Source organism: Cryptomeria japonica, chromosome 3, assembly GCF_030272615.1.
Source record: "Cryptomeria japonica chromosome 3, Sugi_1.0, whole genome shotgun sequence".
In the NCBI taxonomy this organism is placed as follows: domain Eukaryota; kingdom Viridiplantae; phylum Streptophyta; class Pinopsida; order Cupressales; family Cupressaceae; genus Cryptomeria; species Cryptomeria japonica.
Window position 1 is genome coordinate 864979532 of NC_081407.1, and position 16060 is coordinate 864995591.

The 16060-nt window shown below is 38.8% G+C and overlaps 1 protein-coding gene across 1 annotated transcript in view; it reads left to right on the forward strand.

The window, feature by feature from the left end:
• The window catches only part of LOC131029236 (DNA repair protein XRCC4), a 58686-nt gene extending 43016 nt beyond the window's left edge, over window positions 1–15670 (forward strand). The window contains exon 5 of the mRNA XM_057959659.2: window positions 14849–15670. Coding sequence (XP_057815642.2) covers window positions 14849–15445 — 597 coding nt within the window. The 3' untranslated portion in view covers window positions 15446–15670. The remainder of the gene's footprint in view (window positions 1–14848) is intronic.
• The last annotated feature ends 390 nt before the right edge of the window (window positions 15671–16060 follow it).

Genomic DNA, 16060 nt, shown 5'->3' on the forward strand with positions numbered 1-16060 from the left:
TCTCTACCGATTTTCAGAATGGGGCAAGGTTGGAACCCCAAAGGAAATATCACTAGATAATAGCATTGCTAAGGATGATAAGGGTATAGGGGTATGAGTTGGGGCTCATAGTTTCATTAAGGCCCACAACTAGATTAGCAAGGTGGTTAGCTTCCCTCCTAACATGATTGGTTGCCTTACCTTCAATCTCCTCCACCAACTACTTGCATCTTGTTATGATTTTCCGCAATTGCATTTCTTTTTAGTGTTGATTATGAGTTTTGAGTTTCCTTCCGCTTTAATTCTAGCACAACCTTTTTCTTTGCAATTAGCATACCTATCCAAAATTCTTTTGATTTGATGAAGTTGTTAGAAGTGTCTCTCAATGCTTTATGGAAGATTGTAATGTCCCCATTTTAGCAGACATGGATTTTGGATGATTAGCCTATTATTCTGACCCTCGTAGGCTAATGAGGATGGTTAGAGGGTCTTTAGAGGCTTGTATCATCTCTAGTGTTCAGTGGTTAGCAGTTTTGGCTTTCGTTTGAGGTCTCCAGGACTCCGTATGCATTACTTACTATTTATAGTAAGTCAGAGTTACATAGAGGGGGACCCTTTCTATTTTTGGTAAGGCTGTTGCACGTACATAGGATAAAATGGTTAACTTTCGGGTGCAGACAAAATTGAGAAATAATGATTATTTGGGTAGTTATAATTATTTAATTATTAATAAAGTGAACACTTTATTAATAATTAAATAATTATTTTTTAGATAAGTGCTATCGAGTATGGGGATAGCGCCCTATATTGATAATAAAAAGTATTACATGTGCACCGGACCCCCAAAAAGGATATGGCCCATACCAGAAAAACAAAAAACAGTCATCAACCAATCAAGGCCAAAGACACTACAGAAGCCTCAGAATAGTCGCAATACAAGCACCCAAAGTCGCCACCTTTTCAATGTTGTTGTTTGACAGCCAACCCAGATCTTCATTCATCATCCTTCGAAATGGACCCATTTCGCCAGTGGAGACCCTGCACGAAAAACATCCCATGCATTGCCCATAAAATTCTCCTTCTTTGTCCGCAACTCTATCACAACAACCTGGTTCTCATCTTCAGAATCTGAAACATCCACATTCGAGAGGAAGCACTCAGGATTGAAGAAAGGACCCAAGATGCTCACCCCTTCCTCTTCCAGCTCCATGACGACATTGCCTACTGCATTGGTGTCCACATCCCTGACAAACCTGTCCATTTTCTCAATGCATGCCTCCTTGGAAGGAAGAATGTCCACTAGCAGGCAAAGAATGATCTCGTAAATGAAACCATCGCACCAGTTTCTTTCTTCGTTGAGCGCATCCTCAATAATCGCAACAATCACTGCCTTCCCTTCGACATCAATGTCGAACAGTCGGTCACATTGCTCTGCCAGAGACTCATCACGACACATACAACTCAGCCCAAAGTGATGAATCATGATTTTGAAACAATTGTGAAGAAAGCCTCCTCAAAAACAAAACCGGTCATTGCAAGAAGTTACTAAACCGAAAACTGCTCTGCGAATCCTCCAAACATCCTAAAATAGCCGGTCGGGAAACAATTTCGAGGTTTTTGCCCGAACAAAATCCAAGCAAATCTGCCTTTGTTGTCAAAGAAAAGAAAGGAGAGTGCCATATAATGTGTGTGTCATCACACACACCACATGATGAGGCCCTCGAACTCAACTTATCTCTCGATCACGCAAAGACAAGGAAATTGGATCTACCCAATCCTTGACCTAGGGATTGATGATTCTTCCTGGATCAAGATTTGCAGTAGAGCGTCCGGAATCTCATCCGCTGAAGACAACTGTCTGGAACATGAACTGGATATTCCCATTTTGGCCAAGCAATCCGTTGCTAAGTTGCCTTCTCGGTATGAGTGTGTGAAAGTACATTCAGAGATGAGCCCTATAAGGTGTTGAATCCTAGGGATCCAACAATCTAGCTTCCAGTCCGTGAATCGGTGATTGGATATGCCATTGAGGATAACCTGCGAATCACCTTCAATCATAACCTTGTGAACCCCATTCTCCACACACCATTCAAGACCTGCCTCGAGTGCTGTTACTTCGACAATGTTGTTGGTCGATACACCCATCGGGCCATATTTAGCCCCCACCATATTGCCAGACTCATCACGGATAATTGCCCCATAACCAGACTCACCCGGATTCCCTCTACAAGCCCCATTGAAATTCATTTTCAAACACTTAGAGGGAGGAGAAGTCTACTCAATATTTTTTCTACAAGATTTCGAGTCAGAGAATTTGTAGTCGCTGTTCTTCGACAATAGCCAAATGTTTTCCATAGCCATATCCCATTTTTTGTATGATTTATAAGTTCTACCAAGAGTCTTAACATTAACCACTTCTTCGATGGCATGTTTGATCTTTGGAATGAGGACATCAACTTCCATAGCCTCGTCATTAAAAATACGGCGGTTTCTCTCCTTCCAAAGGTGCCATGTCAGCATAGATGGACTCACAACCCAAAGAATACCCCATTTGGAAGACTTCGCCTTATTTGGCCAAGAGCAGAGAAAGTCTTTTAGCGATTGATTCTTGACCAAATGACACTGCAAGCAATCAAGAAGCCAATCCCAACATCGCTTTGTGTAGGGGCACCAAAAAAGTAAATGCTCGACCGTCTCTCTATCCTTCTTACATAATGTGCACACCCTGGGTCCCGAGATGCCAATCAATTTTAGTCTCTCCCCTGTAAGAATACGTCCATGCAACGCGATCCACAAAAAAACACCCACCTTAGGTAGAATGCTTTTATGCCAACACAATGCCCCGGGCCAATCAATATCTCTCTCTGTGTCTTTGTAATTTGTATCCCAGTTGCACTTTATACATTCCTGATTTGGCCACACACCACAACAAACTGTCATCTTCACAATTGTAGTGGATCTTTTTCTTACTGCATAGCAATTCATCCAGTTTCTTCCAATTTTCCTGGTTCCATTCGCCCACCACTTTTCAGACTATCAGGGCAGTAGAGTAGGAACGTGTTGCATATAGTCTGCAACAAAGGGGCCGACTGTAGCTTCCACCTGATTGACCCAATCTTGGTCCTCGAAAGCCTTAGCCAAGGGAGTGTCTCCATTCCACGAGTCTCTCCAAAACCTTGCCTTTTTGTTGTTGCCAATTTTCCAAGTCAAATGCTTCGTAATGATTCTCCTACTTTCCCAAATAAATCGCCAGACAGGGGATCCTCCATCTGAGTTTGCCAATGTGAAGATTCTTTCCGGATCTGGAGAGTCAAGATATTTTCTGGATAAAATTTTGCACCAAGTTTTCTGTGGGTGCATGTACATTTTCCATGCCAGCTTGGCACCAAGTGCCAAATTGTGCAAATTCATTTTCCTCAGACCAGCCCCTCCCTCATCTTTGATTAAGCAAGTCGTATCCCAGTTAATCAAAGGGAGTTTCTTCTTGTCTTTGGACCCTTCCCACAAGAATTTTTTAAGTAATCCATCAAGATCATTTGCTGCTTTGGAGGATAATCTGAAACATGACATATAATAAATAGGTACAGCCAACAATACCGACTTGATCATTTGTATCCTTCCAGCTTGTGTAAGCCATTTGTTTTTCCACATTGCTGCTTTGGTGTGACATTTGTTGATCACCTCCTCCCAAAGCTTGTTTTGGAATCTTCTTGCAGACAATTGCACTCCAAGATATTTGATGGGGAATTCACCAATCTGAAAACCCAAAATGTTTGCAATCTTCAATTGGGCTCTCTTGCTAGTATTGATGAAGTAGACCACAAACTTAGTTTTGTTCATGCTTTGCCCTGAGCCAACCTCATATTCCTCCAAGATGGCTTTGATTCTCTTTGCTTCCCTCTTCGTGGCTTCTCCAAAAAGAATAGTGTCATCAGCGAATTGTGAATGAGATATAGGATTTAGATCTTCATGAATTGAAATGCCTCTCCAGCTACCTAGAACCACTAACTTTTTAGTATTTCTACCAAGAGCTTTTGCCATCAAAACAAACAGGAAGGGTGATGGGGGATCTCCTTGTCTTAACCCGTTAGTGGCATGAAAAAAACCGCACACCGAGCCATTAACAATGATCGAATAGCATAAGGAAGAAACACAATGTTTGATACAATTTAGCCAACCTCTCTCAAAACCAAATTGCTCTAGAATAGAAAATAGAAAGGTCCAAATTACCCGGTCATAAGCTTTGCTAACATCTAGCTTCACAATCATTCAATGCTTCGTGTCTCTACTCATGGTATGAATGGTCTCTGTCGCAGTGATAATACTGTCTGCGATCTCCCTCCTCGGTGTGAAGCCATGTTGTTCAAGTGAGATCAATTTGTCCAGAATAATCTTCAATCTATTGACCATAGCCTTGGATGTGATTTTGTACATAGAATTGCACAATGAGATTGGTCTGTAATCGGCCATGGTCTCGCAAGTCTGCTTTTTGGGAATTAATGTGATCATGGTGTTGTTGATTTCTTTGACAAACTTACCTTTCTTGCAGAATTCTTCAACAACCTTCCAGATGTCTTCTCCCATGAAGCACCAGCACTTTTGGAAAAATTCCATAGTCACCCCGTTCGGGCCTGGTGCCTTGTGGGGATGGAGTGCAAAAGTGGCGTCCTTGGTTTCTTTGATTGTGAAAGGGCGCATCAGATATTTGTTGTCCTCCGGAGTTACTTCTCTATCAATAACCTCCAACAGATTTGAGAAACCACCATGTGTCTGCCCATCCACCGATCTCAGAATCTGTTTGAAATATTCGACTGCAATTTCCTCAATCTCCTCTATCTTTGAGAATTGCATCCCTTCCGAAATCTTGATGGAATCAATTCTGTTTTTTCCTCGTTTGGCCTTTACCAATGCATGAAAAAACTTGGTGTTCACATCTCTCGCACTAATCCACAATTCCCTTGATTTTTCACGCCAATAGATTTCCTCTCGAAGCAGAATTTCAGGCGGTCAAGCTCCTCTATTCTGATTTTCTCAGCAAATATGTTTTTGAAAGAGGCCACATTCCAAAGTTTTATTTTATCTTTGATAAACTTCATCCTCTGAGAGAAACAAAAGCTGGGTGCGCCAACAAAAATATTGCTCTCTAGCCACCACATCTCCAGATTTTTGTGAAAATTAGGATCCCTCCACCACATACTTAAGAACTTGAAATTCCCCTTGACCTTTGCTTGAGAAGCGTTGAAGCAAGTCTGAACCGGGAAGTGATTTGAGAGGGAAATAGGCAAGATACTTGATTCCAAGTTAAAAGAAGATTCGATCCAGAACGGTCCTACAAAAAGTCTATCAAACCTCTCCGAAATGCTTGCAAACTTTGCTCTTCTATTGGTCCAAGTAAAACATCCGTTTTTCGGTACCACATCAAAAAGATGATTGTTGGAAACAAAGTCCCTGAAGTCTTGCATAACTCGATTGGACATTCTTAAACCTCCCTTCTTTTCATCAATATCAAGCAATGCATTGAAATTCCCCGCTACCATCGCTTTCTCCCAATCTGTAGTTTTGATTTGCTTCGTAATTTCAGTCCATACTTTGAGTTTGTCCTCTGTTTTGGTAGGCTCATACACATTAAACAATGGAAACTCGAGGTCTTCTTTTAAAAATTTGACCCAACAATAAATCCAATTCTCATATTTTTGAATCAATTTAATTAAAACTTTATCAGGGTCCCATAAGGTTGCCAATCCACTCGCAAAACCATTGGCTTCTTGAAAAAAACCATCCCAATTTTTGCATGAAAAAAGAAAACTTGATGCTTTGTCCATATTTAGCTTGGTCTCCTGCAGCAGAATAAGTTCACTTGATATTCTAGCCAAAGCGCGTTTGACCAAGCGACTTTTGTCAGGGGCTGAAAGTCCCCTGACATTCCAAGTAGTTATCTTCATTTCGCACCAAGGGAGAATCCATCTCCCTTGGCTTTTTTCATGAATTCCAACACGCTAATAATCCCTTTCTCTTTGGCCTTGTCTTCTCTCTTCTGGCGGTTGCTTTTCCTACCTTTGACACCTTTAGCCTTACCCAACAAAATGTTTGCGGATTGACTAATGCTTTTGGGATTGATGTTGTCCAATTCGTTATCCAAATGAAACTCATCTTCCGAATCCAAATCATAGTTGGTTTCATTATCTGAAAGACCTTTGTGATTGATAGGATCCGGTCTCGATGGGTACAATCTAACATCATCCTCGTTTGCATTTTCCGAGCTTGCACCAGAGCAATTTTGCTTAGGGGATGGCGGTTTAGATGTCAGAATTGGAGTTTTGTCAACGACATCACCTTTGTTTGCATTTGTATAATAAGGCATTTAATGTTATATTGTAAAGTTATTAATATTTCATAAAGAAGGGGTCTTTGCATCATTAAAAAGGGGCCAATTGATTATTTAAGTGATGTGCCTAGGCCAAGGGGGTGAAATTAAGTTATTATGCCAACATTAAAAATGTTTAATGAGTTAAAATTGTGCTTTTTAGAAGAAATTTGAGCCCCTTCATGGAGAATATATAAAAGCCTTTGGAAATCGAACCAAGGCATCATTATTGCATTTTGTCTTCATGAATTTCTCTCTGCAAGTGAAAGCCAGGGCTTTCAACGTGCAAGCAGCCATTGGAGAATGGATAATCTTCAGTGTGTGACCATTTGAGGGAGTGAAATATCTTCTGAATTTGGTCTACAGGAGGGCTTCACATCAGGAGTCCAAATTGTGCTTAAACTGCAATGTATTTCTCCAAGTTTTCATCATTTGAAGGAGGGAAAAAGTATTGAATTGATTGCAGATTCAAAATAGGAAGATTCGTCATTATTTACAGCTGCTACAGGTCATTTAAATCTTTCTCAGCCCAGCTGTACTTCTTACCCAGCCGTACCATCTAGGGCTTGGGCGATTTTGCTTGAGGAGATAATTAAAAATTCTGGAATAATTTCAGAGGCAGCGGCATCCATAGAGAAATCAAACACAGCCATTAGAAGTGCAATCAATTTGACGCAGCAGTTTGAATCAGAACAACAGGTTCCAATCATTCCAGTATAATTGCTTTTTTGATATTTAGATTTAATAAGGTTGAAAATCCAAAGTTATAATGCTATATCTTGTAGCCTTGGCAAGTTGAATGGATTGCAATTGATTTTTCAGTTATATAGAGCATTTGTTTATATATCTTTCATATGTTATGTCAAAACCCTCATAAAACACAAAAAAATCAGAATACAAACAAAACAAAAACTATAACCTGCATTCAAAAAATCTGAAAACTATCAGCACAGAGGACAAAGGGTCTTCACAAAGATCAAGATAATCTTGCCTTTGCAATATTTGAGAATACATCTAGAACTTGACAAGCTAGGATTGCCTTTCAATGAATAAGTGATCTTTTTTCTTTTTGATATGTAGGAGTTGGTACTAGTTAGGATCCTATCTGTGAGGTCCTAATAATGTGCCCCCTATAATTTTTGGCCATGCAAGTTGCCCTTACTCATGTAGTAGTTGAAGTCAGGAATTTAAACCTGTGACCATTATCTATATCTTTTAACAACTTAATCATCTGGTCTACACCCCACTACACCCCATGAGCAAGGAATATCCCATCTCGACCTTCCACCTTATTAGTAATTTTCTCCAGCCTTTTCTCAAGGACATTACTTGGAATTTATTTTTTATTTTTTGGACACCATGACTCATTAGGTTCTGATTTCACATTTAGGATGCCAAGTGAGAATCCTTTCTTTGACACTTAGGAAAGAAAATTTTCTCCAAGAATTTTTCGTAGAAGATTGAAAGGTTGTTTTCTTTTTTTCTAGTCATATAGTGTAGTGGATTATGGCTAGAAGGGTATCCACATGTCCTTGGGCGTTAGCTTGGTCATGTCTAAAGCTTAAGGGCATCTTTGATCTTAGCTTACATGACCAGGTTGGCAACATGTCCTCAAGCTTTAGCCACCCAAACCATGCCAAATCTGCCTCTTATGTTGTTCCATAAGTTTGTATGCAAAGGGGCAACAAATTAGCAAGTGTTTATGTTGGAGTAATTTTAGGACAATTAGCTAATTATTTATTAATTAGGTCCTTTAATTTTTTTTTTCACTTAAGCTAAACTTAGGTGCTTTGTTTTATCTAGGTGTTTTGCGTGTTTAGTTTGAGTTCACTTAGAGGCACTTCTAGTTAGCTTTTTTGGCTTGTAGTTGAGCTTAATTTAGCTCCTTTGCATTGTTCTAGTTCTTCTAATTTTAGGATTAGGGCATCTCTTTCTTTCTATAAAGCAAGTCATTCATTCATTGTAATTGTACCTCCAATATTGTGTACCTTCAATATTGAATCATCTATTATTTTGTGCAATAATACAAAATTCTTTGGTGGTTATAGAGCATACAATCTTTGCTTGATCTCTTTTGTGTGATGGGTATTTTTCTTGTAGATGATTCTTGGCTCCTGTGGTTGATCATCAACTTCTACATTGTATCAGAGCTTCAGATCTGTCAAGTTCCTATCCGCATGCGTGAGGGATCCAACTTGAGGTGAATTTTTTGTGCACATTGGGTTCAAACAAAGGTCACCATTGCGTCCATAGTGTCGTAAAACCCCAAGATCGATTGTTGTTTCATCAAAATTTGAGCAGTTGAAAAATTGGGTCAATTTGGTTGAGGGCACACAAATCGAGGCAAAATCTAGGGGTTGCTGAAAAATCTGGTCACTTTGGCACAAAACAGAGGTCATCATCGTGCTCAGAAAGCCCAAAAACCCCTAAATCGTCTGTCAAATCGTCCAAATTGAAGGTCGGAATTTTTTTTGGTGATTTTTTAATTGGCATGGTTTACGAAGCACAAAAATACGTACAGCTGTACTGCCTGCACGTGCGTTAGTACTTCCGTTAGAATTTTTTTCCCAAAAATCAACGGGCTGGTTAAAAAATTGATTGCTAGGTTTGTAATTTTTCAAAAAGAAATCACATGGGTGCATGTTGCTATGAAAAGGTTATTTTTTGATTAAAAAAGAAGTCAAACCTTCTCTAGCAAAAGTACCTTCTTACACAGTGCTGACGTCATCAGTCAGTCCCACTAAATTTTGCGGACCTACTAAAAATAGTGCCCAGCTAAATTAGCGAACCTTCTCTATTTTTAGACCTCCATGCCTAAAAAAGCAGCAGTTGGTATTTTGCCTATAACTTCTTCATATGGAGTCGAAATTGGGCAAACAAGATATCGTTGGAAAGTTGGTTCCGTCACCCATCTTATTCTGTTGTGGTTTGATCAGATTCTTTACCAATTTTTTGTACCAAGCCTCCAAATTCAATCTTCAATTTCGTGCTTCCGGGGCCATATCTTGCACATCCAGACTCCGTTTTTTGACTTCCATACATTGTCGGAAAGCTCTCAAAGTCCACTATCCATATATTAGGTTTATTTTTCCAGACTGTGCTCCAGGTACATTTTATTGAGATTTTTGTGTTTTCACTATATGCTCAATTGGATATTTTGGCAGTTTGGATGGATCTGTTTGCTGGAAAGGGTTGTATTTGATGTGCTTTACATGTGTTGAGATTATTGGGATCTAATTATTTCATTTGAAGAGGTATCATGGGTTTTTTTGTTCATCCTTTAGTTGTCTGATTGGCTAAGGGCAATTATGAGTCTTGGCAACATGGCATCGTGACACATCTTAGGTGGCTAGATATGTTGTCTTATTTGTATGGGCTCATACTTGAACCATCAACTTCAGGAGGTAAATCAGCTTGGGGTCATCTCACAGACCATGTTGTGTGATTTGTTCTAGTGTTGATTATGGCACTATATGTGCTATATTGGACCTTGAGTGTCCTTGTGCAGTTTGGACTCGCCTTTGGGAGATCTTTGGAGACCCTTATATCTCTTCGTTTCCAGAGGATCCTGCAGCAGATTGTCTTCTTCCCCTTGCACATGCAGATTTCATGGACTATGATGATGATACTATAGAGGAGCTTGAGTATATCAGAGGTCTTGCATGTTCCGATGGATCAGAGGCCTATCTTCATGTTCCTACTCACATTGAGATCCCATCTCAATCATCTTCATCTTCATCTTCTGTCGTTCCTAATTAGATTGGCAAAGGCTCATGCATAGCCCCCATTGATACAGTGCAGTAGGATATTGTTCTTCTAGACACAACTATTTGGGATTTGTATCTAGCAGACATATCATCATTGTTTGTGGAGTCGAATATTTCAGATCTGGAGGACTATATTGAGGACATTCATCTCCTCTTTGTTGATAGCCACATCAGTGTTATCAGCTCATTTTATCGCCTATGGATCTTGTTCTTCATCAGCTTTTGTAGAGTCTTGATTGGTCACCTCCTACATTTATTAGGCATGTAGCTGATTTGGTTGTGGCATCTTCATCTATCATGGACATAGCAGCATTTGAGCAATTTCCAGAGGCACATACAGTTTAGATTTGGATTCCTTCATCTTCAAATTTATGGGAGTGATTTCACCTATCTCCAAAGGATTGGTTTCTTCCGAAGGGGAGACATATTGTTTGCAGGCAGTGGATCATTCTCTCTCTTATGGGGGGATATTCATTGTACTTATGTGACTGATTTTGTACTTGGGGGGCCACTTGGAGTCCTTCATTTTAGTCACATGTAGTACCTTTTCATTGCATCTCTCGCTTTTGGAGAGGGGTTTTTTCCCATGTGGTTTTTCTCCTTTTCTTTGTTTAGAGAGACCCCATTGTTGTAAGTTGCATTTCTTTGCATTGGCTTGTACATGAGTACCTAATCAGGCCTTTGTTGTCGGGACTCATTCATGCATGCATTTTGCATTCATCACTAGCTCTTTAGCTTATCCCTAAGTTAATCTTAAGGGGGGGTGTTGGAGTAATTTTAGGACAATTAGCTAATTAATTATTTATTAGGTCCTTTAGTTATTTTTTTCACTTAAGCTAAACTTTGGTGCTTTATTTTATCTAAGTGTTTTGCTTTTTTAATCTGAGTTCACTTAGAGGCACTTCTAGTTAGTTTTTTTAGCTTGTAGTTGAGCTTAATTTAGCTCCTTTGCATTGCTTTAGTTCTTCTAATTTTAGGATTAGGGCATCGCTTGCTTTCTATAAAGCAAGTCATTCATTCATTGTAATTATACCTCCAATATTGTGTACCTTCAATATTGAATCTTCTATTATTTTGTGCAATAATACAGAATTGTTTGGTTGTTATAGAGCATACAATCTTTGCTTGATCTCTTCTATGTGATAGGTATTTTTCTTGTAGATGATTTTTGGCTTCCATGGATGATCATTAACTTCTACAGTTTAGTGTCTTCATCACTGTTTCTACGTGTCACATGCCATGAAGGGCTTTGGTAGCCCTTTCTAGAAAGGTTGGAATGAGTGCGAATTTCATCCAGAACAAGCTAGAGGAAGGCATTTGCTTTTAGAAGGCAACATTTTAGAAAAACCTGAACCATATCTTGCTCTACTAGGCTTTACATCTTATGCCCATCAAAGATACAGTACTGGCTATTTATTAATACCACCCACACCATTCAATCCTGAGCATTTGAGAAGTGTAAACGGAACAGCCTTTTCTCAAGCATTACTGTTGAGTCTCTGAATTTTTGTAAGAAATAGACTTTTCAATTCTTTCAACTTGATTTATGCTCCTTTATACAACCGTTTATGGTATTCTGCATCATGATTGTAATTCCTTGAATTCATACAGGAAAGAAAAGGGAGAATAGCTTACCCAAGTTTCTACCCAGAATTATAGTTTAATATCCATTTCGGTGACCCATCTTAGCAATGGCCTTAGGATCACTACAAATTTCAGAAATTTTTGAGCAGATTCTTAATTATTTGTAAACACGGGTATGATTGTGATTTTGCACTCCTATCAGTACAATCATGTGAAAGTTCAAATTGCACTTTGTTTTTGAGAATTGTCATAGGCTTTATTCTGCTGAAGATTATTTGTGATCACTGTGTAGTAAGTGTAGCTAATAGCTGCAACTGTCATATAATAATTGAATTGACAATAGGCAAATATCATGTATTACATTTCTCTGCAATCTGAATATTGTATCTTGAAAGGTTTCTTGTTTCTGAGTAAGATATTCCAGTGAATTCTGGAAAGTTTTGTTTTGTGTTTGCTTCATGAGTGACAGAGATCTGAGGTATCAAGAGAGAGAAAAGGAGTTTGCTATGGGTGACAGAGAGGAAGCAAATCCTCAAGAATTCATTGTGGAGACCAAAGAGTTCCAGATTAGCATGAGGGATACCATGATTGAAATGGTCCAATTACTAAGTGGATTGAACCAGCAGTTAAGCACTGGAAGAATTATACAGACTGGAGCAGAAGGGAGTTATGGTGGTGAGAAGGCCTCAGCAAATACAAAAACTTTTAGGGCTGAATTTCTGGAAAAAGGAGCGGCAAGCACAGAGGAAGAGCAACATGATCAGGAAGGTGAGATGAGAAGGCTTCATGATGAATACAATGCTTTAAGTGTCGCCATACGCAGGGACATGAGCTTCACATAATTTATGAGATGAAGACAAGGAATGGGCGTACGAGTAGAATGTATTAAGAGAGGAAAGATATTCAACGTTTGGGAAAAATCACCACTCCTACTTTTGATGGATCTGGCAGCTCCTCAACAAGGGCTTGGTTTTAGAAATTCCACATATTTTTCCTTTGAATCCAATGTTTGAAGAAGAGGCTATCAAATTTGCCACCTTGCATCTTGAAGGAGTAGCTCACGAATGGTGGTATATGGCATGGTCACCCAAGGGCATGACTCAATCATTACCTTGGAAGACTTTAGCCAACAATTGACAGAGAGGTTTGATAGAAGGGACCTTGAAACTCATTTTAGAGAGTCAGCACAACTGAAGCAAGAGGGTAAGGTGGAAGACTATGTAGCAGAATTTCAGAGGTTTGCAGTGATGATTTCCGATGTGATAGAGAGAAGGCTCATAGTCTTCTTCATGGAAGGCCTAGCCAAATCCTTTAGAGGTCTAGTAAGGGCATTTGATCTGAGCTCATTGCAAGAAGCCATCAAAAGAGCTGTAAATTTTGAAGATTCAATGGCTAAGGACAGGTTTTATTCTAGATAAACATCTCCCATTCTATCAAAGAAACCTTTTTAGCAGAGCATGCTACCTCCCAGGCCAAACCAAGTAGAGATATCTAAGAGTGAACTTTGAAGGAAAAAGGCTATGTTTCACATGCAAAGAATTGTGGCAACTAGGGCATAGGTATTTGGGAAAAGGATAAATACACTATATAGATGTCGTCTTTGATGAGGATTTAGATGATGCAATGTGGGAAGGTGTGGAAATCACTGGGCATTCAAATCTGAAGTTACTTGAGGACAAGCAACATCTTGGACGGGAGGATTGTGATGTCCCCCATTAGAAGTTAGGTTGGCTCTTTTATTTAACAATTTTTTAAACTAAATAAATAAATAATAAATAAAATTATTAATAATGAAAGTATTAAATAATTTGTTCTCTGGGTTGACATTGTAACATGTTGGGCTGTGGTTGTCTTAGGCCGACCTGAGAGGTGAATAGCACTAAATTAATGGACATTATTAAATAAGTTTGTCCTCATCTAGGCTTGGGCCGACTTCTACTTTTGGCCAACCTGTTTTCTTCTCGTGTGCTCGAGTTAGTATTAATATGTGAGTCTGGATTGAAAATGGTATGTTGAGCACAGTGTTGTCATCAACATCAAAGGTGCAGTCAATGTTGTCATTGATGTCAAAGCATTCAAAAGATTGCAATTATTGTCATGTTATATCAGAGCATATGGGTTTCAGAAAGACAGAGTCAAGTATGGTTAATAGCTCTCTTAATGTTATCATTATGCTTCAGTTTTAGTAGTTCCTGATTGTCTATCACATGTGCTATTGTCTTGAAGTATTTGTGGTATGTTTTTGAGGTTTGTTGCTCAAAAACAATGTGTGCTCTCAGTTGCCTTGTCATAGTGTTTGGCTCTATATTCTGCCCAGTTTGGAAGAAAAGTAAAGCTACATATGAAGTATCATATTCCACTTTCCAGAGTTTTAGCATATAATGGTTCACCCCACCACCCCCCTCTCAGTATATCTGTGTGCTTAACACGACATGCTTTTTATGTCAACGATTTGCAGTAGCAAAGCTGGGAACTCCTGAGATAGAAACCTCAGAGGTCCTAGGCAGGTGGGACGATTCCCCTACCATGTTTAATGCCATTCATACGATCTGGGATATATACTCCATCTAAAGCAGCATGCTTGTGCCTGAAAGGAAGTGCAGAAGGAAGGCAATAAAAGCAAACCCAATCTGTGCACAGCTAAGTTTGGAATTTGGATCATTTCACCTGTTGAACGGAGTCAAGAGTCTGAAGGTGTACATGACTGGTCGAATCAGAAATCTGAGGAGCTTCTGAGTTATTTGTAAACATGGGTGCTCTTGTGATTTTGCACTCCTATCAGTATAATCATATGAAAGTTCAAGTTGCACTTTGTTTCTGAGAATTGTCATAGGCCTTATTCTGCTAAAGATTTTTTGTGATCACTGTGTTGCAAGTGTGGCTAATATCTGCAACTGTTATATAATAATTGAATTGACAATGGGTGAACATCATGTATTACATTTCTCTGTAATCTAAATATTGTAAGTTGAAAGGTTTCTTGTTTATGAGTAAGATATTCTAGTGAATTCTGGAAAGCTTTTCGTGTGGATATTCTGGAAAGTTTTTGTTTTGTTCTGTGTGGGTTATTTCAATATACTATGGTTAAGCATGTTTTTAGTATTGTTTTCCTAGATGCTATCTATGTTATCTGTACGTTTTTTCTCCTATGCAGTTTGTTGCTGTGCTTAATTCAAAGAAAGCAAAACTCCGAGAACTACGACAGAGATGCTTGCATTTTGAACAAGCAACTGAGAAGGTTCAAGACGATGAGCAGGAGTTCTCTGATGAAGAAACAGACAAGGAGAGTGACCAAAGTAATGATGAAGGAAGCAGTGCGGTTCCTACACATGATGATTCAAAGAACATTGCAGATGCAGATTTTAAAAAGAAACCTACGAGGAATGTGAGTGAAGAAATTCCACCAGCATCTACACAAGTCAGAGATGGAGAAAATAAAAACTCTGAAAATGAAAAACAAAATTCAATGAATGAAACAACAGACCTAGATGATTTAAAAAAGAAACCTGTGAAGAATGCCTATAAAAAAGGTCCAACAGCATCTAAACAAGTCACAGATAGAGAAAATCAAAACTTAGAAAATGAAAAGCAAAATTTAAAAAATGAAACAACTGATCTAGATGCAACACAAGTTTTAGATGAAGCAGATGTTTCTAAGTTTTTTAGTCAGGGGGAGCCTTTATCATCTGCTGCAGCTCTGCTTGCTGTTCCTGAATACACAAGTGCACCTAAGAGAAGGCGTCGAGTATGATATGCACGACTTCATGTTTTCATTTCATTTTATAAGCACAGAACTTTGCTACCATTGCCTTGTATTTTTACAGTGTACTGATAACATGATAAATAATTCCAAGAATTTGTGCATAATGTGGATCTTTTTATGCTCTTTGCTAAAGGATCAATTCCTGGACTTCGTGTAATTTGTGGGATATATCAGAGTTTCTAAATTGATATGTGGTGCGTTCTCATTTCTTCACTTAAGAAAGCAGCAATAAGGACATCCAACTTAGGCTCCACAGCAACATCACTAAGTTCAACAATTAGATAAGAGCAAGGTAAAATAATATATTTATCTTCTTCGTCCAACCTAACACCGATCGGACTTCACTCAAAATCAAATTGAAGGCATTTAGATGCTCAGCAATCGAGGCTTCTTCCTTATATTTAATGCACAAAGCTTGGTTTTTAAACACATCTTATTAAGAAGACTCTTAGTTTGATAAATTTCATCTATTATTTTTTCACAAATTAAATGTGGTAGTTTCTTCATAAACATTCCAGCATGGGATAATCTTTTAGTGTTACAACTCTCCGCTACTCTCTTTTTTCCAAGTTTTTTTTTAAGCTTCAAATTCCAAAATTGAAG